General features: G+C 36.4%; 4 protein-coding genes and 1 non-coding gene across 5 annotated transcripts; 2 read left to right on the forward strand and 3 right to left on the reverse strand.

The window, feature by feature from the left end:
* The first annotated feature begins 615 nt into the window (after positions 1-615).
* Positions 616-2,293, forward strand: LOC147853443 (nucleoside diphosphate kinase 1-like). Its single transcript, XM_087332665.1, has 4 exons — positions 616-753; positions 982-1,030; positions 1,421-1,652; positions 1,989-2,293. Exons 1-4 carry the CDS (start codon positions 703-705, stop codon positions 2,101-2,103), a joined length of 447 nt encoding a protein of 148 aa, XP_087188791.1. The 5' UTR covers positions 616-702; the 3' UTR covers positions 2,104-2,293.
* A 1,690-nt stretch (positions 2,294-3,983) lies between these two features.
* TRNAT-CGU (transfer RNA threonine (anticodon CGU)) lies at positions 3,984-4,055 on the reverse strand. Its single transcript has one exon. It is a non-coding gene; the product is annotated as a tRNA-Thr (tRNA).
* A 1,012-nt stretch (positions 4,056-5,067) lies between these two features.
* LOC147853445 (large ribosomal subunit protein eL18x-like) lies at positions 5,068-7,613 on the reverse strand. Its single transcript, XM_087332614.1, has 5 exons — positions 7,460-7,613; positions 6,310-6,399; positions 6,089-6,217; positions 5,711-5,893; positions 5,068-5,345 (listed from the first exon to the last, which is right to left on the reverse strand). The coding sequence occupies exons 1-5, from the start codon at positions 7,460-7,462 to the stop codon at positions 5,187-5,189; spliced, it is 564 nt and encodes a 187-aa protein (XP_087188740.1). The 5' UTR covers positions 7,463-7,613; the 3' UTR covers positions 5,068-5,186.
* Positions 7,614-9,170: 1,557 nt separating this feature from the next.
* LOC147853446 (Spc97 / Spc98 family of spindle pole body (SBP) component) lies at positions 9,171-16,669 on the reverse strand. Its single transcript, XM_087332690.1, has 22 exons — positions 16,459-16,669; positions 15,455-15,558; positions 15,301-15,359; positions 15,154-15,202; positions 14,869-15,003; positions 14,660-14,791; positions 13,905-13,988; positions 13,726-13,824; positions 13,522-13,613; positions 13,362-13,434; positions 13,135-13,287; positions 12,857-12,973; positions 12,718-12,771; positions 12,512-12,595; positions 12,333-12,407; positions 11,986-12,156; positions 11,780-11,905; positions 11,577-11,684; positions 10,534-10,596; positions 10,376-10,450; positions 10,064-10,278; positions 9,171-9,976 (listed from the first exon to the last, which is right to left on the reverse strand). The coding sequence occupies exons 1-22, from the start codon at positions 16,619-16,621 to the stop codon at positions 9,850-9,852; spliced, it is 2,358 nt and encodes a 785-aa protein (XP_087188816.1). The 5' UTR covers positions 16,622-16,669; the 3' UTR covers positions 9,171-9,849.
* A 2,678-nt stretch (positions 16,670-19,347) lies between these two features.
* LOC147853447 (pentatricopeptide repeat-containing protein At1g07590, mitochondrial-like) lies at positions 19,348-21,933 on the forward strand. Its single transcript, XM_087332691.1, has 2 exons — positions 19,348-19,927; positions 20,552-21,933. The coding sequence occupies exons 1-2, from the start codon at positions 19,388-19,390 to the stop codon at positions 21,806-21,808; spliced, it is 1,797 nt and encodes a 598-aa protein (XP_087188817.1). The 5' UTR covers positions 19,348-19,387; the 3' UTR covers positions 21,809-21,933.
* Positions 21,934-23,620: the final 1,687 nt, after the last annotated feature.

Below are 23,620 nucleotides of genomic sequence, written 5' to 3' on the forward strand. Positions count from 1 at the left end.
GAGAAATAGAGATAATAGAAGCTAGTGATGGTGAGGTACAATTGCCTTTATTTGTTGATGTAGAGTGGACCATATTGACAAATTCAATATGTGTGTGTGTATATACATAAATATACTTAGTGTGAGTGAGTGAGAGAGAGATTGGCATTACTCTAGTGAAGGTTTTGATTTAGGATTAGTTCTAAAGAGAATGGATTTGCTAAACAAACGAATTCTTCTTCTAGACTATTCAAGTGAAAGCTAAAAGCCATCATTTCACGCAATGTTTGATTGCTCAAGAGATTTGGGTTAAGTTTTTTCAAAATCGACAAGTTTTATCGCCTTGTGCCAAGACGGTGGGTTTTCTATTACAACTGACACAAGTCGCCCTGAGATCAGAGACAGAGATCATTTGTCTCTTTCAAAGATGTCGAGAGTGTGACCTAATTGAGATATGCGTAGATGCTTCTTCTATTATGATGAGAAGCATGGAGTTGGAGCATGTCTACAAAGGTAGAGCAATGACATGGTGATTGCAATTACTGGAGCAAGTCGAAGATTGCATGCCAAAGGGGCATGACTAGGAGAAAAATGAAAAAACTTAAAGAAGGGTATTCTCTAAAATTTCAAATTCTCTGTCTGTCTAGGGTTTATATATATATCCTCAGCTAAAACTCCTGGAGGCTACTTTCTTCACTGTTACCTTTGCCTCACAGTGTAGCCATGGAGCAGTCATTCATCATGATTAAGCCCGATGGCGTGCAGAGAGGCCTGGTATATCTTTTCTTCTATTTCCTTCCATTAATTGTTTTTTTCTTCTAACAGATGAGCAGTCTGTCATCGAGATCGATCTCTCTTTGTTTGTCCATTCTTCAATATCGCTGATATTTTGCAACTTTGCTTTCTGTAATAATATCACGGAATTCCTGGATTTTTTTTCTCTAGTAGATTTTATTCAAACTCTGGTTCTACACATAAACCTTCGGTGGTTCTCATTTGCAGGTCGGTGAAATCATTCGAAGGTTTGAGAAGAAGGGCTTCCAACTCGTCGGTGAGTTGCTATTCTGTTGTATCATTAGCATTTCATGTTGTTTACTATGGTCTTTACTTGTTTGTTTTCCTAGAAGCTTGGTTCTTAGTTTGTTTTCTGTAGTTCTTAGTTCTTCTACTTCTCCTTCAGATCTTCAGATACTGTTAGTTTTCCATGGCTCTTAAATGCTTATTCGTTTTCTGTGATTCTTAATTACTGTTTCTTCTCCTTAATTCTTCTGTGCTGTTATCTTCGGTTTTATATTTGACATTGTTTATTTTCGATCCCAATTTGATATATTTGCTTTTTATGCTGCGTAGTTATCGTTTCGTCTCAATGATCCATATGTACTGTTTGTCTACAGCGATTCATGAATGCTCACGTGACAACTATTCTTGTTTGTCTGTGTAGCTTTGAAACTCGAGCAGATAACTAAGTCTTTTGCTGAGAAGCATTATGAGGATCTGGCAGGGAAGCCTTTCTTCCCAGGGCTTGTAGATTATGTGTCTTCAGGACCTGTTGTGGCTATGGTGTGGCAAGGTAAAGGTGTTGTTCTTACTGGACGCAAGATAATTGGAGCCACTAAACCTGCTGATTCTGCTCCTGGAACTATCAGAGGAGATTTTGGTATTGATGTTGGAAGGTGAGCTTGTTGTTTTACCCCAACTCTTACTAATTAATTTGTAATTAAGGATTTTATCTAAGTAATCCAAGTGCTTTGTGGTGTGACAATGTAATGAGCTACCAACATTGTACTTTGGCGATATAAAAAATCTTTATATTAATCGTAAACATAAGTGCTTTGTAGTACTGAATGTGGTTTTGTTAGTTAGAAGCTAATTAACCACATTGGCTAGTTTTGAATTTTTCTTTGTAATAAGGCTACAATTATGGCAAGTGAAGAATGAAGTGAAATGAATGTGAGGTAGTGATTACTGAATGTTAAATGTTGTTTCCGTCTTTCTATATGTATATGCAGGAATATCATTCATGGGAGTGATGCTGTTGAGAGTGCGAGAAAGGAAATTGCATTATGGTTTCCTGATGGGGTCACAGAGTGGCAAAGCAGTGTTGCCTCTTGGATTTACGAGTAAATCCCTGTAGTTCCTTGGTCTTGCGGGGCATATTTATTTCAGTTTTTTAACATTAAAGTTATCAGTTATTGCCTATCTGTGCCTCGTTCTATAAATGTGTACATCCTTATTTTCATAATGTTGTCATGTCATGATCGATTATTTGAAAACAGAATATTACTATATAAAAAACTTGTCATGTGATTCCTTTCGTATGTCATAAATGTGGAAACTTCTAGAAAGCTAGGAAGGCAATGCATTGTATTCATAGAACAAAATAAACGTGTTCGTGCAACCATACAAATGTTTGAAAACACTTGGAAACGAACACGTTTGAAAATGGAAAAATGCGTGTTCCTTTTTTCTTGTCTCTATCTTTTCTTATTATTGGAAATTACCTTACCCTAGCGGTAAGTTGATCTGCTACTGCTGCCCATGTCTTCTCTCTCTCTCTCTCTCGTGTGTCATAGTAAAATTTTATGGAGTCATGTTTTTCTCATATTCTCGAATATATGATTTGTGAGTTTTTTAATGTTTGATTATAATTTATAATGATATATTTTGATTCAATCTCTATAGTTCATACTCATTTTTTTGTAAAGTTCTAATGTGAAGAAATTGATACCGTCACTAGTTGCGAGGTGAGAACACATCGATAATTGCAAGATGAGCTAGCTCATCATCAATACAATTATGTCTTTGTACTATTTAATTTTTATGTTCGTGCTTTCTAATGTTTAGTAGTTAAGTAATTCCTGAGTTTTGAACTTTTAATTGTGTTGACATGTGATTCAATCAATATATAATATAGACCATAGTCATTTTTTGAAATTCAACTTGTGATCCAATCCAACATTGAGATGATTTACTATACATGTTTGATTGAATTATTCTCGAATGTGAATGTGCGTATGATAAGTATGGTTCATTCTATGATTGTATTGTTATGTATTGTGTTTATTTCTTGGATATTTGAGCCCCAACATCACATAGTCACCAAGCTACCTCTCTTCAACACCGAGCTTTCATTAACACAATAGTCTCAGTACTTGTTTCATCTTCATGTATACTCAGTCAAAATATCATCTGTTTGGTTTGTCTTTGGTGTAACAAATTATATTTGTATGGGTAAGACCTTGTCTGGATATTAAACAACCTTTCATCATCATCTCTACAAGTGGTTGGCCAATAAACCATCTCTGAATGGACTGTGCTTCTTACAATAGCTAAACAACCAATGGTGTTAAAGTAACTATGTCACTAAAACGATAATTATATATCCTCCAATGGTATTTAATAGTGGATTTTGTCCAATTTTGATGGGTGATTCTATTACCATTACTACTTGTAAGGTATTCATAGTAGATTACTCACTTTCAATACACACTAATGCCAAGCTAATACCAACAGTGTAGACTTGATATTGAATAAGAAGCTGGGCACACAAATTGTGATTGGATCTAAGTCATCTCCAAGATAAGTGATCTTCAAAGAGTTGAGAAAATCTTTTATGCCTCTTGACTGTTGAAAGAAAGTTCAGCAAACTAACATGGTTCCTTTAACCCTTATGTACCGAGAGATTGACTGTTGTCTAGAAGAAAAGCCTTATACTGAGAGATTGACCTGGATAACGAATTCATAACAATAATCAAAATGATTATGTTTTTAGAATTCTTCAGGTAGAACGTTTCTCCTCCCTAAAAATTTAAATGGAAAAACTTGGTAATAGGTAGATACATAACTACAGATATCCGCAGATCTTTCCTTCGATTAAAAGTTGACGCGAAACTTGTAGATCGGTGCCAGAAATCTATTACTAATTTGCTAACCTTTTCTTCGATTAAAGGAGAGACAAATTAAAAAGACAGTAAAACTCCAGATAAGTTTAAAACAGTTCAAGAAGCCACCAGCGAGGATCGAACTCGCGACCTTTCCCTTACGAAGGGAACGCACTACCACTGTGCTATGGAGGCGTGATGTCTAAGCATAATTTGAGTTCACTTATGAATAATGTAAAAGAGATCTCTTCATTGCAACCAAGTCTCCCTTTTCCCCCACCCCATATAGTTTTTCAAGATTATGTACAGACTTGGCTCAAATCGACGGTCAATATACATAAATGATGCATTTTACACACAATCTCTACATCAACAGTGACTACGCAACGAGAGACGACAAAATAAAATAAAACATTGTAAGTAATGACAGATTGCTACAAAATGTAATAATTAAAGTAACTTTTAACGTTTGACCAAAGGATTTCCCAAAGATGTGTCTGTTTGTCACTCTACACTCATTAGATGAATGGATGTTAAGATCAAACTCTATTTACATTACCAGTTTGTTCCACCAACGTTTGTTAAATTTCCAAAAACCCCAGATGTGTCCACAATGGGATTATTTGTTTAAAATTTATCCATAACTTTGTTCCTCCAGATTCACAAAGATGTTACCTGTTTGTCAACTCTAACACTCATTAGATGAATGGAAGTTTAGATCAAACTCTATTTACTTTCCTACTAATGATATTTACATGTATAGTCCACAATGGGATTATTCGTTTAAAAATGGTCCTAAACATTTTGAGGCATGAAACCCAATATTCCAATAGCACTTTGGGCTAATCCTCGACATTTCTAGATATTACCAATGCAGAAATTTAGCAACCTGTTTCTGAAGAAATATTCACAAAACAGCTTAATATTCCTTAATCTTTATAAATAGATGGGATACAGATGACTGTTACAAATTTCAAATGACGATTTCTAAATATTAATAAAAATGCAGAAATCTGGAAATCTTTTTATAAAGAGATTTATAAAGAAAACCAGTTTATATCCCAGAAAACCTTCTAGTCATTGAATAATTATATTCCATCATGATGGATGAGAAAATTCCTAACAAACAAAGAAACATCAGTCATACAATTGAACTTAATTTTTGCCCAAACAATCTTGTTAAAAAAACATTGAGAATAGAATTAAACCCTGAAAATTGCAAATGTCTAACATTAGACATTCACTGATGCATAAAAAAAGATTAACAATTTGTTTTGTACTACAATGTCAGAGAACACTACAATCTCAGGATACCAAACGTCAAGCTCAAACTTTATATCCTCTAGAGTTTCTGCGACCACGGGCTTTCTCATATTTCCTTCCTTTTGATTGTACATAGGGTTTGGCGGAGCTATGTGGAACACCAGGAGCTCTGCCAAAATGTTTCACTGCTTCACGTGCATTCTTTGGACCTCTGAGAAGGATCTACATAAACAGAGTGATAATCTTTAGGGTATTACTTATTCAATACATTCGCAAATAAATGCATATAAATGTAAACCAGTTGAAAAGACAGCAAAAACAATGTAAATTCAAATGAAGATATGGATATATGACAAGCCTAAGAAAAATTAATTCAAGATATGGAGAATTAAATTGAAGCAGATATAAAGACTTCAAATTCAAATTCAGATATAATTGTAGAAGATATAAAGAATATGTCTAGCTCCAATAATCTGTCACACTATAAATAAAATCTAAAGGCCAACATTATTGACATCAAACGATAAAACACTATAAAACCTAATAGATCATTGTAGCAGACATATGATTCCAGATATACAACATACCGTATTAGATCCTGTGGGTGCTCTCAAAGCAAGCTGATCAAATGTAAGACACTCCCCACCAGATTTAAGGATCCTCGCACGAGCGGTCTCTGTGAAACGCAATGCTGCAACACTTAGCTTAGGTAGGTTATATAGCCTTACATCATCTGTCACTGTTCCAACAACAACTGCGATTTTGTCATCCTACATTGACAAGAAACAAGGACTGTTCTTAGTATACTCAAAAGAGTAAACACAAGAGGTCTATCTTAAATCTATTTATATATTACATTACTGAGATCCATTACATAATTCTGCTTGAACAGTAAAACAAAAAAAAACATAATTCAATTTACACTAGAGTGCTACAACATAAACATAGATAGAGAGATTCATTACCTTTCCCTCCATGTAACGTGTAAGACGTGAAAGAGAAAGAGGTGCTCTATTGGTTCTACTCATAAAAAGACGTTTAAGAATCACAGCATTGAAGGGACTTCCAGTTCTCCTTACTAGAAACCTGTAGAGCTAAGATATCATAGAAGATACTAAGTAGGGAATGCATAAAACCCCTGAAAGAATGAGAAACAAGATTACAAATAAGTATAAAAATTCTATACCTTAACTACAAGCTTAAGGTAGACATTCTCGCTCTTAGGAGCTGTGCGTTTCGTCTTCTTGTTTCGCCCACCAGCAGGCAAATCGATACCCTGTAAACATCAAAGGTTAATAAACAAGACTGAGTTAACACCATTATATTTGCGCTTGGGACGTACGAATAGTGGTGGTTACTACACAAACAAATAGTATCTTCACAACCACGTAACACTGTCCTAAGTTCTCCTATCATACCAATTGCACTCACAAAGATACTAGAGAAACACACAGATTCTCTATTATATCTAATTGAAGGTTGTATCTTCGAGACAAACTATCAGAAACATTCTCGAAATAATATTTAACATGAAATCGTGTTTACTAGGTCTTCGCTATAGGATAATAATTAGCATACATTGATTAATTTCATCAATAGAATTTAATGCTGAATTAAACACGTATAGTTTTTTTACAGATAAAACCGCTTAATTAAACGCTTGTGACAAGCACCGAAGCAAAAACACTTTATCCACTTTGCCCTTGGTATACTAGTCTATTCTACAAGAGTGCATGTTTCTGAGAATAAGTTGACGATCGTGCAGATACACGACGCATTGAGTGGCAATATTCAATTGTCCCTTGGTAGAACAGGCTAACCATCGATACTGCATTAGCCAGAACATAAGGTTCTACTTCAAATAGAACATAGAGATACCACTTACTATATCATCTGTCAAACTCATCATATTTTCCATGAGTGCAAAGTTTATACATTGTTAAAATAAGATAAGACCTACGGTGAAGAAGACGGAAGCATGAAAGGGAGAGGCGATGTGAAACAGATCTAACATAACCTTACCTCGGTAAAACGGAATGAATCATCACAGGAAAAAACCAGGGCAAGTATTACAGAATGCAGAAAAGTAGTAATGAATCAATTAAAAAAAGAAGAACGGAAATTCGCAAATACTTACAAATCAAAGGTTTCCAAAGAGGAAGGAGAACTTTACCACAGAGACAGAAGCCGCAAACAAGGAGACGGAAAGGGATTTTTATAGAGGCGAACGAAAATGATTACAGTGAAAAGACAGAGAAATTAAGGGAAGATCGCGAATTAAAAACAGAGACAATACAAGGAAACCGAGGGAGGTATAGTGAGGGTTGAGATTTTACCATGGCTGTGGAAAGGAAGAAGAAACTCTTTCCGTCTTTCTTCGACTTATTTCCTGTCTCCAAGCCTTCGCGATTGGGAAGAAGGCGTGAGCGAAACCCTAGAAATTGAATTTATACTACAGGGATTCCGTCGCAGAAACTAGGGTTTTACGCGAGCTTTCATTTCACACGGGGCGGACGGACGGACGAACGGCGGCTCTCTCCATTTGTATTGATTCATTCGTTCAAATACATGCATTCATGCCAAGGAAATATATGCCATCGAGTAACACTTTCTCATACCTCTATCGAACCGACTGTATGTGCTCATCAATGCTGAAGTTCCCAATGTGTGTATGTATATACACACGTTGGAATCATCTCTTGATATTCCTAGTATATATGTTCCTAAACAAACCAAGGCGATATACGCCAAAAACTTATCGTTATGGAGCATAATACCTCAAATTTTGAAGATGATAGTTTACATTGCATCTTGGCATCAATCGATGTTTAAAACAGAAAAAAAAAAAACAAGACAAATCATGGGTCATACATTGTGGCTCTATTGTCTTTATAAGAGTTATTGTCAATGCCAGGTGAAACTAACGCTATTGAAAGACATTTAAACATCAATGCCCAATGTCCATCATCACGTAATTACTCATTTGTGTATTAATCACTAAAAGAGTAGAAAGTTTTGTTGAGTTAAAATACTAAGAAGATCCAACACCTATCCCTAAGAAGATCGAGATGAATCAAAACACTAATAAGGTATTTGACATGAACCTTGCTATATAATGAGCATAGAATTTGTGTTTCCTATGAATTACAAAGCACAAGTTACTACTCATTCATGTATTAATCACTAAAATATTAAACTATTGGCATTAACACCTGCCCCTACAAAATACTTATGAAGTATTTACAACAAACCATACAATATAATGAACATAAGTCATACACAATGTAACCATGTATTGTGGTATAGAATATCATGGTGATAGTGGTGGTTACTACACAAACAAATAGTAACTTTGACCGTAAGTCAAATGTTTGACTTATGTTTCCGCGCAATTGCTAAGAGCACCTTGTGCATCTATACATGAAGTCCAGACATTCAGAATTTAGAAAATTACATGGAAATGCATCACAAAACCACAAGCCTTTTTATCCTTTCAAGATTATTTATCATGATAATATGCCCAAAATCCTCGACAAACAAATATTTGTTATTAGTAGCAGTTTTAGTCCAACCTAAGGATATGAAAATTGCCTTTGCAGAAAAACCATATTATATGCATGGTTGATGAGAAGGGGATAGATCATAAAAATCCACAAAGAAGATATATTAAATAAAGGCTGATGAACATGACAATGCCAAATGCCAAACAAAGATTTGTTATTACTAAATTGCCATTGCAGAAAAACCATATTATATGCACTGTTGATGAGAAGAGGGTAGATGATGAAAATCCACAAAGAAGATATATTAAATAAAGGCTGATGAACATGACAATGCCAAATGCCAAAACTTGATCATAGAATCACTCCCCCAAAAGAGAATCAAGTTGAAATAACTGGCATTTCTGTACACGGGAATAGTAGGAACAATAGCTACTTCTAAATCATTAAAAGATAATAATGTATGCTTATTTATACTAAGCATCTCACTGTTACCAAGCAAGCATGCATGTTTATTTTGCATAATGCCAAAAAATCACAGGCAAAATTCCATGAACAATTTTACCGACTTTATTAACTGATTCAAGGCATTTCACATAACAGAAAACATCAATTTCTTATTCTTTCAGTCGATGTCACGAGAAATGACAAATGCATCATCCATGTAAATTTTGACAGTAGTAGTTTCTACCAAGCCATTGCCTGTAGTCTTTCCATGTGGAGGAAGTATGTCATTATCCATTGAAGTATTGCTGTACAACTTCACAAAATCAACAGCAAATGCTGTATTTTGTAAATCTGATCAACCTAAAGTTATACATACCTTTAATTCTTGTACCTAACATATTTGCAGCATAGTCATCCAAATAGTCGTTGATGAATGGTTAGATGTGATTATAGAACTTGCCGACAAGTCCCATCGCAGTTCATTGAAACATCATAACTATCCTGAAGCTCAGTCAGTTATCTTTATTCCATCATACTAATCACTTAGGTTACAAAGTTATGACACAATCAACTGCAATATTGGTACCTACGAAACTAGAATCGAGGAGATTATCTGCGCTAGAATGTTGAGATATCTCCATATATGAGTGGTTTGATAAGCTCAGATAGTATAGTGGGGAACAGGTTAGCTTGCCTCTAACAACTCAACGTTTCTGTATAGCTCCGAATCTAGGTTCAACAAGTGAACAAGAACTTTCCAAGAATAGTTATATGGTATATCATATCTCTTGCCTGCCACCTTGGAGTCCATGAGCTAAATTAGCTAGATAAGGATCGGTTTGTGAACCGTTTGTCAGGAGAAGCACTAACTTGTTCAGCTCCTTGTCAAACTCCTCTTCAATTTTCCTACAAGAAAAGGTAAAGCAACATTAAAAAAAATGAAATTTTTCATTCAAAGAAGAGCATAATTGGTGATTTCAGTTCTGGCTAGACCCCAAAGTAGTTCGGAAGGTGGCCTCATCCGATGGATTAAACACCCTTGTAGCTTGATCCCGTCCTTGTCGGCTTCTTGAAGCTTTTATAGCCTTCGCTGATTTCTGTGCATCCATCTGATCATACGTGTTGATATCCGGTGTGAACATAGAAGGTATCAACCACTGTGTTGCAGTTGCATATTGCAGACAGATCGATTTCAGCTTCTCTATTTTCTGCACGTACATATTAATTAGTCTCTCATCCAGAACATCTAATGGTAGTCCAGTATAATTATGAGCGTAGATGAAACTCCACAAGCTATCCACTCACCCTAAGAATACTAAGCCAAAGCAAGAGACATTCTTTGAGGCATTTATCCAAGAAAAAATCATGCTGTGCTATAACCTGGACAAGAAAACAAATCTTTTGATATTGTATAACAATTCCATTTATGGCAAAACAAAGATTTATTAAATACCATCTCAGACCTCATCAATGCTTTTAAGTGACTGCAATTTTCCATACATTACATGCCAGTTGGGCTCAATTACCTGTTATTAACAACCAGCTACTATCAGAAAATTTACAAATGTTTTACTTTGCTCGGCAGACCAAAGCATTATATTAAACTCTAAGCATTCCAGAAAAAACCAAGTTCTTTTTTTAAACGGCTCTATTTCTGTTCTTATTTTTCAACTTTTCACCAATCCCTCACATAGTTCTCATTCACGTTCAAAACTCCTCCAAACAACAGTTGTCCACACACATTCTCTCCACATAATTCACATTGTGATATGTGTAATTGTTTCTGATCTCAGATGAGCATGCACGTCAAATCTGCGTCCTGGATCTGATACCATGCTTCACTGCAGCCGCCAGATTAGTTAACCTCATTCACAAGTTGAATTCTCTAATAAAAAGTAAGCACGCACATAATCTAATATTTATCTTGAAAGATTCAGTAGTCCAAGGATATGTCACAAAACTGGCATTCCTGTGAGACTCAACATGAGAATTTGCAAAATCCACAATATATTCCCCAGATACGGTTTGTTAAGAAAAACAGTCAGTTTCAGAGATAGATGCATGAGGCATCCTTAAAATAAGCAGTCAGTGCTATGTTTTTCTAGGTGACGGTTATGAAACAACATGGGCAAAACCAGGTTATTTTTCATTGTTCTTTGGTGGATAAAGTCGGGTTAGGAATTAATATGAATAATGCACTACGTGTTCCTTTAAATGGATATTTCATACTGCTGAGACATGCTTAAAATGAGCAATTGGGACAAGGTGAGGATTACAAAAAACAAGCAGGAAATTTTTGTTTGGTTTGCTGGTGCATACTGCTAGTGTTAAGAATCAACATAGATATTGCACTATGTGGTTACCCTAAAAAGATTTCATACCTTTGGAGAAAGTTTTGTATCAACAGAATAATGGTGGATAAATAGCAGTGTATTCAGGAATCTAGCAGTTCTTAAAAAAATGTATGAACAACGGAATTAACCCTGACATTTTTAACATTCATCACCTCGAATGTCAGGTAATGTTCAAATGTTTGGGTGAAATGTAGCATCCGTTGGCAAAGAACATAGGATTGTGGCATTGATGTCCCAATAAACTGTAGCCCACGTGTTGCCTGTGCCAGAGAAGCAACCCAATAAAGTAATCTCTTGAGTTTTTTCACAAACTAAATGCAACACCTACATAATGTATAAAAACATAAAATGATACCTTATGCACTTGCCAAGTGCCACAGAGTTGCCGTTCTATATGCTTACAATGGAATAGAAGTCTGAATATAAGCTGATACTTCATTAGTGCTTTCCTTGATATAACAAGTGATAAAGGCCACTGTACCTGTTTACCTTCCAAATTGAAATTCAGTCTATTGGACGGAAAGTATCATCCTAAGCAAGAAGCAAACAGGATATATGAACCTTATAGTTCAGCGTAAATGTATCTAGGCCTGTTATAACACCCGATGACAACTGGCTGATAGTAGGATCTGAAGCCCCTGAATCTCCAAATTTTTCAACCCACAATATATCTGAAATGCCATCAGCTCCAGTCTTCAGATTTTCAATATGTTTAAGCAGTGGAACCTCCTCCTACGCATTAAGTACAGTATGTAAATACTGCCAAAGAAACTTTGTGTAAAATAAAAAGTTCTCAGTTTACAAATTTAAGCACAGTTGCAAGACTGCTTGGAATCACACAGACTCTAGCTTCCACATTGAGATACCTAATCTCTAAAGCACTATAAATTGTTGACAAATATGCATACCACATTGCAAAACAAATCTTCATAATAAGGATCTGATGCAGTAACTGAAGTACGCAATGCAAGGTCAAGTAGGGACTGCAAATAAGAATATGGAAAATAATTATTTCATATTAACAAAAAGAAATTGCATATTGTCAGAAGCAGACAACTTCACTCGGACTAACAAGATCTCATCTAACCTGTAACTTCTCAACAGATATTGTTGATGGCCTTTTTGCTAGCTCATCCTTTGCAATATCCATGAAGTGAACAAGAAAGTCCCCCTATGTTATGAGAAGCCCACAAATGAGAAACAAGTGCCCAGAATCTATTGAAATTCCTTAAGATGCCCTGGAAACCACTTTTGCACCTCTCAGATAAATGCGATTTGACGCAAAACATATACCTGATCTACCAGAAAATAGTGTTTTACAGAACGGAGCCGGCCCATAAGATCAAACTGGTAGACAAATGAAATACAGATGTCAATGCACAATGAGCATCAGTGAAGGACGTCAGGATTGGTAGTCAATAGTTTATCTCACCTTTTGTATAATCAAATTTAGAAGCTCTGCACTGGCAAAATTGTATGCAACATTGATTCTCTCAAGATAATAGCGGGTCCCAGTGTTTGATTGTTTGGCCTCATCTGGGAAAGGAATCTGCATACAGAAGAGAACCAATTATGAGATCCAGCTGACACAAAATATGAGGCACTGATGTAGATACAGCTTTATTATGGGTGATTCAACCAAAAATATATATTCTCATTTCATCATTGCGAGAATTTTGTATCTATGTAGTCGTCACCAAGTGATTGTACCTGTACACTATGACCACACTCCCTCATTGCATTCAAGTACTTTCCAGTTGTAAGAATAGTCTCAGCTGCACTTAAAAGAAACCCTGGCAACTCGTGTTTCAGGCTGTACCGCTTTTGCCAATATGTTGCATTATAGTCTTGACTTAAGCTCTCCTGATGGACATGCAATGTGGACACATACATTCAGCTGAAAAGACAGATATAATGAAGAGTGTCACACAACTCACCTTCTGAAGTGATTTGTTCTCATCGATGAAAAATTCCCCATATGGATCATCAATTGCTCCTTCATATACCCATCTTCATAACCATTAAAACTTCTTAGTGGTATTTTTAGAGAACAAACTACAAATGGTTTTTCGACAAATTGAATGTTCCTGCAAATACCGTTCAAGTATCCCCAAATATGGAGCACTGGCATACTGAGAGAGTTTCTGTAGCAACGACCTTGCAGCATTATCACCTGCTATGGCCGCAGCCTACATGTGTTACACGATAAGAACGTAATTTTCTACAGACTCGTGACTACAGCTTTGTGAGTCAAATAGATGAACTTGTTTAACTCTGATGAAGCATTTAAGTGGAGATCACCTGATTTTCTAACAAGTTTAACAATGCAGCCCCAGAAAAATTCCCCCCAGTTGCTTTGTGGACAACAGTTGTTAGAGCTTGCATTGCACTCATCATTGGCTACACCAAAAGATAACAAAAGTTGGAACTGTATCCATGAAAGTTAATCAGCAACAATCCCTCACGAATTCAGATTTTACCTGGCAGAAGAACCATAGCCCCTGAAGAGAAAGTCGACCAAGTCGAAACTGATGCTCTAGTTGTGCGACCAATGCATGATAATCCTGTCAAGAAGGGTTTAAACAGATGCTCTATCATTATTTGAGTATATTAAAAAGAAGAAAGATTCCACCGCTGGGTATCTAGTTTCGGGTCAAACTCAAAATGGCCTGTAAATACACCTAATGCAAGTGAACCAGGATAGCAATAACTCTAAGTGAAGAATCAGCAAGCACCAAATATTTCATTTGTTGCAAATGTACTGTGTTATTATTGGGGACAAGGCCTCATATTTATATAGATTGTACAAGGCGGAGAATGCTTGCGAAGACTATTACAAGTACTCAATAACATTAGATTAAGTAAACTTCATATAATACAAAGCATGTGCACCTTATTTCTCCACACTGAGTGAAACCCATAGTGCATAGTGGTGAATCGCGATCATCTGACTAAGATAGACCATTGATGCACGAAAAGAATAAAGGTTGTGTCCTGCATTTGGTCAATATCTGAAAGATTGTACAAAGTTTGATAGGCTGCCTATTATATGCTTGAGACTATTCCTATATGTAACATGGTCTAAATGCACAATTTAGCAGTTAAAAAAATGAATAGAGACTCGATCTAATAGGCTCAAACTCCTGTTCAGTGTATATGGCATTCTGGCCTATAAATGAATATAGTTAATAAATTTGCATCTCTCTTTCTAGACTTTTCAAAGTTAACCTCCAACCTGTAGAATAGCCCTCAGTGCAGCAGCAAATGCATGGTTCACCAAACCATGTTTGAAATGTGAACGTGACTCTACAAACTGGCTGACAACTATATAGTTTTCGCACAGCGGCAAGATCCTCTTAGCTAGTTCCTTCACCAAAACTGTCAAAGATCAGCCTCCAAAGTTTCATCTTACAAGCCCCTGATATGATAATAAGTTGCACTTGCCTGAAGGGATAAATCCATTGATGGATCAATGTGAAAACTTAATGATGTTTCCTTCAAGTTTCCCCTCTTTACTGAAATATATTTGCCTTCTATGCCCACCATTGAAAACAACAAGTCATCGATAAGGAGAAGCTCCTATAATCAACAAAAGTCAAACCACTTTTAATATCGTCAGCAGTTATACAAACATGCTGACCGCACTTTAAAGGCGGCATCATTGTATATAGATTAGAAGGCTAATGCTAAACTTTTTAGCAGGGAAATAAATATTTAACTGTTTACAACCTGAACTGATGGGCCAAAAATGCCTATCGCTTTGTTAAGCTCGTCCATACTGCAAACAAGAGAATAAAGTCTCAACACCAATATGTTGTGTAGAAATATAGGGGACATGAGAAATCACAATGTCTCAAATAAAACACAAATATTCACCAGAGGCTCTCTGATAACGGTCCTTTTTTTCTGTGTTGATTCATTCTGCTCTCTTTCATCTTTCATGTGCAGAAATTTCCTAGGTTAGGCATGCTATTATAAGTTGAATGGAAAGGAGAGCACCAATAGCCGTCCATCAGTGCAAAATAATTACCTGACAGAAAAGTTGACCTGTCAAGAATGGCCGTTCACTGTTCCACCTTGGTGTTGCTGGGTATGAAACCCCTTCAGTCAATAGTTTGGAGACTTTTCTTGAATCTGTATTTTACAATTTTCTTTTACTTTTGCTGATATAGGGAAGGCATTAAAAAATTGCTGATACAGGAAAGGTGTTAGAACATTGCATTCCTTTTCCTCCTGAGAGGATAATCTAGCAAAATTACAAAGAGAATCCACTTGGGACAGCATGGAGAAACCAGATTCTAAATGCAAATAGTTAATTTCTGACCGCATCTGGTGCATAATTACAAAAAAATCATCCAAGTGATCTAGTTACATTAGGCCCTGGATTTGGCACTCCAAAACATTATGCTGATCTTACAGGCTTGATTTCAGTAAGTCAAATATGATACAGACTTTGTTTATTTTACTTCTGCAAGCATTCTCTAGCAAACTGAGAAGTGAGTAATGCAGTGAAGAGAATGCAGAGGCTAACCATGGAGACCTGTATGTTCAATAACATCGGGTACACAATCAGGGAAAAACATATGATCGATCTCTAGGAAATCTATATACTCCTCTCGTTGTTTTGATCTTAAAAAGTTAACCTGTTACAAATTTTGTTCCTTTTTGTTGATCAGAAAGCAATCTCTAGAGAAACTAGTGTATGCACTTGGAACAGATTCGCCCCAAAGGCAACTACTTTTGCAGGTTTTCCACGAACCAGCACCTAATGAAGCATCTAATGAAGCACGTAATGAAAACGGTATATTTTTCAGAAACAATCACGTAAGAAGACCCAAAAAAACATACATTTTCCAAGGCAACAACAAATTTCGCGCCTTTTTACCATGAAGGAGCACCTAAGAAGCCAACTAATTCCGTCCATTTTCCCACAAAACGAGCACCGAAGAAGACAATTGATTTCATACATTTATCCACAAACAGAAATATATATCGATCAATTCAAGAAGAAACACAAGAATCGATGGATCTTACCTGGGGGAGAAGTCATGGGAGGCGATAATTCGAGCTTCTGCAAGAAGATCGCATTAGAGGTGGAACGAAGCTGACGAACGTGATCTCTGTCGTGGATTTGAGGTGGTTTCGTGGACATGTCTGAGCTTCGTCGCGATTCTTCGTTTACAGTGGAAGGATCCATGAGAACAGAAAATCAGAGGATGTCTCTCCCTCCAAAAGAAATAAAAGAGAACCAAAAAGAAATAAAAATTAAAACCTTCTTTTGAAAGAGAGCAGAAAATGCGTCCTCCCTCCTTTCTTCAATCGAAGCTGGGAGGGGCCAGATTTGTAAATACCATTTATTATATCTGCCCTTCAATTTCCAACAAATGCGGGCCGGAGTGCCGGGGCCGAGTCTATCGGCAGTGGAATCATATGTAGCAATTGATGCATGCAATGCTTGGCATTCAAACATTCTTCACAACCCTAATAATTGCTCCTAAAATTGTATATGACTCTACCAGGTGGTGATAATGTATGTTGTGTTTCAAACTCGAAAGTATTTATGTTTACATATCAAAATTCTGTCATTAGAGGCATGTGATTGATGCGGATGCAATCGGAAAGAACAATGTTTCTGACAATGTCAATAAACCATAGATGACTCTAGATTTGCATTGGTATCGCCACCCAAGTTGTTGGATTGGTACTATTTGTCACCTAAACATACACTAACATACTAGCTTATATCACCTATAGGAATATATGAATAACATTTTAGTGTGGTGAATCCAAAGAGAGTGTTGTTGTAATTTCAAGGTGTGATTGATGTGGATGCAATAAGAAAGAACAATGTTTTTGACAATCTCAAAAAACCATAGATGACTCTAGATTTGCATTAGTATCACCACCCAAGTTGTTACGTTGGTACTATTTGTCACTTAAACATACACTAACATACTAGCTTATATCGCCTATAGGAATATACGAATAACATTTTAGTGTGGTGAAGCCAAAGAGAGTGTTGTTGTAATTTCAAGGTGATCATATTCCAAAATGTTCAACCGATGTCATGTTGCCATTCATGTCTAAGATATCAAGTATTCCTTCTAGAATGTTATGAGTGTCGATGTTGAAGCAACAAGAACACCTTGAAATGGTTGGTCTCAAGAAACCCTGACCTTCAATGAGATACATTAATGTAAAAGAAGGCTAGATTCCGTTTTCGGTAAGAAAGTCCCTATGTAACATTGGTAAGAAGCAAATTACAAGAAAAGGAAATAATACTTTAAAATTCTCAGATTCAATGGGAATTTAATCGTTGCATTATGCATATATGAGATTTTAACTGGGTCATCGATTGGTGATTGTGTGTTGTCTACAAAATGGCAAATGTTTGTAGATGCACACACGCACACTTTTCATTTACTTAATCGTGATGCTTGCATATTAGTTGACGCGCACAAAACAAAATCCTCTAGATCAACGTGTCCCATTGAGAAAGTGAATGTGATCGGTGCACATCAAATAGATTATAGGATATTTGGTTATGAATATACACATAGACATAACTTATGATGGAATACGTAAATTTCGATGAGTTCATGTGGATATGAAAAAAGCATGTACATTTAATAAACAGAGACTAAGGTAACAAATTTGCATGAAATGTAGAAGAACATGGAACATGCTTCATTTTGGACAATAAGTGTCAAACAGGAGACATGACCCATCGGGACAACAAAAAAACGATGCATTTTACAATAGACGCTCTTTGTTGGTGCAAATTATACAACATGTGGTTGTGTGCATGTCTAAGGTTGCTTCCATTCTTTATGTAAAATTTAAATAGTATATATACATACATAGATACATACATACATGTGTGTGTGTGTTTAAGAGACAAGCTGAAGTTATATGTGGATAGTAGATCGAAGTTGTATGAGGTTTGCGTGTTAGGCACCAATGATAGTAACTAGTTTACAAAGGTAGCTTGTTCCTTCAAAAGAAAATAGATCAAACAATAGCAAAGTATTAGAGTTCATGAAGTCATTATTTCAATATATAGATACAATTCCAGACTCCAAAACAAATAATTGAAAAGAGGAAGAGGAGAAAGGAGTGGACAAGTTTTGACTAACTCGTAAAGAGAGTCAACCAAACATTACTTAAATTGGTTGGGATTCAACACATGGTTCAATGCGTGACCCAATATGGAAAAGGGTGCGAGGAAGTTGAGAAGATAAATCAACCAACTCAAAAGAATTGTGTGTGTCAGGGGGTGATGAGTTTAATATAAAAGCAACTTGATAATAAGGGAATATTTGAACAAGATTGCTTGAGCATGCTAATATAATTACTTGTTAGGCAGTATTCAAAACATTTATCCCTAAATTTTGAAGAAGAAGGTAGGTAGTTGATCGATGCACACAACAAATTAATTCATCACGAACTATATTAGTATAGCTAAACGCAATGTGGGCATGCCTGTTAAGGTATTCGAGCAATAGTTGATTTCTCTATGTCCCTAATGATGCATAAGTGAGGTGTATACGTGGTACATAATGTAGGGAACTACAGAGGGCATTCAAACAATAATTACGTAGTTCATGTCAAACTATTGGGGAGTCGGGGGATCGTTAGTTCAATACATTGACAATCCTGTCTTGAATTTAAGAAGACATAAAGCCTAATGAGACCAGGATCCAATCTGACATTGTTAAGCAGCAATCCGATATTATCACTCGAGCACTAGAAGTGTTATCATTCGGTTAATTTGTTTACTATGGTTGTAGGAAAACTCTAACCATGGTTTGAAGAAATTCTAACCATAGTTAACTATTTCCAGAGGGTTTATGACATACCTAGGCTGGCCGCCGTATGTATACATACTGATACATATATACTCTGTTATGCTCTTTTGAGAGAGAGAGAGACAAACAGACAGACAGAACTAGACTAGACTAGTATGTGGAAGGTCTTCTCCATCAGAAGAATCACCAATAGGTCCTCAGGAGACTCTCTGTTCCAATGGAGAAGCTCCTGTGAATCCAGCCTTACCGCAAGAAATGCGCTCTACTGTTTGAATAGAGTGAAGGACCACTTCCAAGATGACATTAAAGACGGAGAAGGAAAAACAGTTCTGGTAGGAAATAGACACCGGAGCTTCAGTACAAGCGTTTCTGAAAGGAGCACCATAGCTTCAACTAGCGATCCCACAGAAAAATATAAGTTCTCATGGAATGAACCTTTTGAGAAGGAGACACAGGCATCTGAAATCTCCTCTGTCGCAGAAGGTTTCCGAGGTGATTCTGCTGATTCCAGTACTGAAAGTAAGCCAATGGCGGCAGGAAGGCTCGGCCGACTCCTTATCAGACTTGGCCCCAATGAGTCTGTTACACCTATTCTCCAGCAATGGGCTGAAGAAGGCCATTCTTTCCCTAAGAATGCCATCATTGTTGCTCTAACGAATTTGAAGCGGCATCGTAGGTACAAACAGGCGCTAGAGGTATGCAAGGGAAGATAATGTAGAACTTATATGTATATGATTTATTGTTTTTGCAGGTAACTATGTATATATATATACCATGAATATATATTTTTATAATATACATATATGCGTGCTATGCACTATGTATATTATGCATGCATATGTATGCACGTCTGTTTATGTACACATATATGCACTATGCATTTATAGATGTTCGTGCATATGTGTGTATGTATGTGCTTTTATGTGTCTGTATGCTGGCAAATTAAAACCTGGCAATTATCTATAAATAAAAAATCTCTCATCAATCAGTTTAGGATGGGTTTCCTGGGGATCTGGGAATAAAGGGGTTGCTTTCTACAATATAAATCAGTGCTTCAACCTCATACATGTGCCTGCATCTAATATAACTCTATGTTGTCATAAAAGAGGCACTTTGCAATTTTTTTCCCCTTTGTGTTAATGATACAGGAATGAAGGGATTGTGTTAATATTAAGTGGCTGATGCTATTTCCTTGTATAATATGCGTGATTTATGAGAATTTATGCTTCGTATTATCTTCCTCGTTTATAAAGAGTAATATAGTTTTTCGAAGCTATCTTAGTTTCTTAATGCAATATTTCCATCTATTGATTTTACAGCTAGCAAACTATGTAAAAACTGAGAATCTGTTCGAGATGGATGATTTTGACCACATGTATAGACTCTATTTCACTGGCCAGACTGGATCGATAGAGGATGTTGAAAAATGTTTTGCAGAAGTTCCATCCAAGTGGTCAACCGAGCTAGTATACAACCAATTGATGTCTTGTTATATTGCAAGGGGTATGATTGCAGAAGCCGAGCGAATGTTAGAGAAATTAAAAGCATCAGGAAAACATCTTTCAGCGCTACCTTTTAGTCAATTCCTTGCATTATACAGTAATCAGCGTGAGTTCGACAAAGCTTTGAATTTGCTAAGTGAAATGAATGCTAGAAGTATAGTACCTGATACGAGGACATATAACATCCTTATGAGTATGTCTCATAAACAAGGGCATACAGACAAGGTATTGGGGTTCTATGCTGCCATGACTAATGCAGGTGTTGTTGCTGATAGTTTTACTCACTCTTTGGTCATAAAAGCATATACATCATCTGGGATGGTTGAGGAAGCTCAGTTGTTGGCTGATGAAATGATGAAAATCAATCCTGCGGATCGCCATCTCGCAAATGATCTGTTACTCACTGTTTATGCTGACTTGGGGAAAGAACAAGAGCTTAAGAAGCTTTGGAAACGAATGTCGAGCTTTACAAACCTCTCTGCTCGCTCATATGGTGTGATGATCGAGTCTCTTGGGAAGCTTGGTTTAATCCAAGAAGCAGAAGAACTCGCCACTAGAGCTGAGAGGAAGACAGGAGGGTTAGTAGCAAGAGTATACAATGCAATGATGAATGTTTATGCTAGACATGGGAAAATGAAAGCAGCTGAAGAGCTTCTTATGCGCATCCAGAAGGATAGATTGAGGCCAAATGCTGTGACATATAGGCATATTATCGAAGGCTATCTTAAATTGGACCACATGGAGAAAGCATTAGAATATCTCCGATTATCGAGAGAGAGTTTAAGCTTTGATCATTCAAAGCCATGGTTAGCATCCTTTCTTCTTGTTATTGAAAATCTGGCAGAGAGGGGTGATGTTGAAAGTGCTGAACGCACATTTGAAACGTTCACTGCGGAGGGTCCTTATAGGAGCACGTCGATTTACAATGCCTTGCTAAAGGCTTATGTTAATGCTGGAAAAAAAACAGTTAATTTTGTCGAACGAATGTCGAAGGATGGTTTTGAACCCGATTCAGAAACTTTGGAGCTTCTGGAGAAAATCGAATCTTCAAGAAAGGATGCGTCGATGAAGTAGGTGTTTCCTTTTTTCTCTTGCAAGGCTGGCTACTTTTAGTGGATATCGTCGAGTTTTTGGGCAACTGGTATTAATTGTCTGCACTCTTGATGGACAGGAAGTCTTAATGTCACGCATTTTGTCCATCTTATGTATGCAATAGAAGCAAAGAGGATAAAAACTAAGAGTTTGTTGTGTCTTAAGGAATATATACATGAGACAGTGTCTCTATCCATGTGAGTGCTATAAGCTTATGTAAAGCTTGTAGATATCACACGCAACACATCCACACATTTCTAGGCTCATAACATGGCCAGCTAAGAAGAGTTTTGACTTATTATCTAAGAGGATTCTCATTGAAAATTTTAAAATTGTTGTGTAGATACTAAAATTCCCGCATATTTTGTATCTTTGACTGTACAATATTTGTAGAATATGAAAAAAATGTTGAGAGTAAAACTTGCCTCCGTGCTTGATTTGATTATAGTGTTTGCATGTGAAGTCATATCGATGAGTTTTCCATCTATTGATTGTTTCATCACATACTGTAACCAATTGTCATCATTTGAAAGTTCATGCTCTGAAACTGTCGTTCAATTGTTCATAGTTCAAGTTCTCTTCTTATGTTTAGAATTTCAATTATGATATCTGGATATATGACAATTCTACGTTAAATTATAGTCAAATAGGGAAATTATCCTATTTCTTGGTATATTATGAACATATGAAATAGGTGACCAGCATCGAGTGCAGAACGTCGTTTCTGGTTTGTGATCACCGCATATATCTCAAGCAAATTCAATGATGAAGCTCTATGATATTTCAAGTTGATACAAGGCAGGAAAGCCCTTCATTTTGTTATTGCAATGTCATTTTCACGTGGTTCTCCATTCATCCAGTACCACTAAGCAATAATCTGTAACAAAACATTCACAAGGGAAGGTAAAACTTTGAAGAGGTAAAGTGAGGATTCTCTAGCGACCTATATCATTTGTTGCAACAATGTGTCTGTGGTTTACGAGTTTCATATAGTGTTAGTTTGAAGTCACAATTACACCTGGCATAAGACTATGTGCTAAGCTCAATGTGAATGGATTGACAAGTGAACTGCCTTGAAAATCTTTGAATGCCGATTATAACAACACAATGGTGTGCAACATGGGTTCAAATCTCGAGCATTCGCCATGATAATAATGTGTTAGTTCTTTGTACATTGAATTTGAAACCAGATATTGATATGGCCTTGCAACAATTGGTCACAAAATAATAGAATTGGATAATAAATTGGTGACAGATTCATCGACTTCTAAAAAAAAAAGTATGGATATTCATACAAACAATTGGTTTCCATGTCAATCCATGTTTCCAACGCGGTTTCATCTAGTCCACTATTTTATCCTTTTGAGATGCATAAATTGAGCTAGTTCCTTCATTTTTAATGGTATTGTGATTTGTAGCTCTAAATTTTATCAAGTATTACTAGGTGGATATGGTCCCATCCTCATGAATAACTATCTAGATGGATATTATAGGCTCACATTTTCCAACATGATCCCTATCTTTGATCCTCATGAATGACCCTCTTCGACTCAAATTTGGATATTGCATGATATCGTGGACAATTGGTCTAATAATTCATGTGATCATATCCTAGACATCAATCACTGTACCCATTCCTGTGCTCATATCGTCGAGTCTAATTTTTTCTTTACAATAGGTAGCCCCTTTGTAAATAGTAAGGAATTTAGAAATTTGGAGGCAGTCAACCAAATTTCGTCACCTTATATGGTTCACACCTTCTTGTGACAATGTGTCTTCAAGCTCAACCATTTT

Source organism: Azolla caroliniana, unplaced genomic scaffold (genome assembly GCF_043228905.1).
Source record: "Azolla caroliniana isolate FFs.n. ecotype wild unplaced genomic scaffold, voAzoCaro1.0.p SCAF_16, whole genome shotgun sequence".
NCBI classification, from domain to species: Eukaryota; Viridiplantae; Streptophyta; class Polypodiopsida; order Salviniales; family Salviniaceae; genus Azolla; species Azolla caroliniana.

Coding starts and splice junctions, on each gene's coding strand:
- LOC147853443 (XM_087332665.1), top strand. CDS start 703: ATGGAGCAGTCATTCATCATGATTAAGCCCGATGGCGTGCAGAGAGGC. Junction 1,031..1,420: donor GAAGGGCTTCCAACTCGTCG/GTGAGTTGCTAT, acceptor TTGTCTGTGTAG/CTTTGAAACTCGAGCAGATA. Junction 1,653..1,988: donor TTTGGTATTGATGTTGGAAG/GTGAGCTTGTTG, acceptor ATGTATATGCAG/GAATATCATTCATGGGAGTG.
- LOC147853445 (XM_087332614.1), bottom strand. Junction 6,218..6,309: donor ACCTTAAGCTTGTAGTTAAG/GTATAGAATTTT, acceptor ATGATATCTTAG/CTCTACAGGTTTCTAGTAAG. Junction 5,346..5,710: donor CACCCACAGGATCTAATACG/GTATGTTGTATA, acceptor CTGTTTATGTAG/ATCCTTCTCAGAGGTCCAAA.
- LOC147853446 (XM_087332690.1), bottom strand. CDS start 16,621: ATGGATCCTTCCACTGTAAACGAAGAATCGCGACGAAGCTCAGACATG. Junction 15,559..16,458: donor TCCCATGACTTCTCCCCCAG/GTAAGATCCATC, acceptor TGTAAAATACAG/ATTCAAGAAAAGTCTCCAAA. Junction 9,977..10,063: donor ACCTTCCGAACTACTTTGGG/GTCTAGCCAGAA, acceptor CTTTTCTTGTAG/GAAAATTGAAGAGGAGTTTG.
- LOC147853447 (XM_087332691.1), top strand. CDS start 19,388: ATGTGGAAGGTCTTCTCCATCAGAAGAATCACCAATAGGTCCTCAGGA. Junction 19,928..20,551: donor GGTACAAACAGGCGCTAGAG/GTATGCAAGGGA, acceptor TTGATTTTACAG/CTAGCAAACTATGTAAAAAC.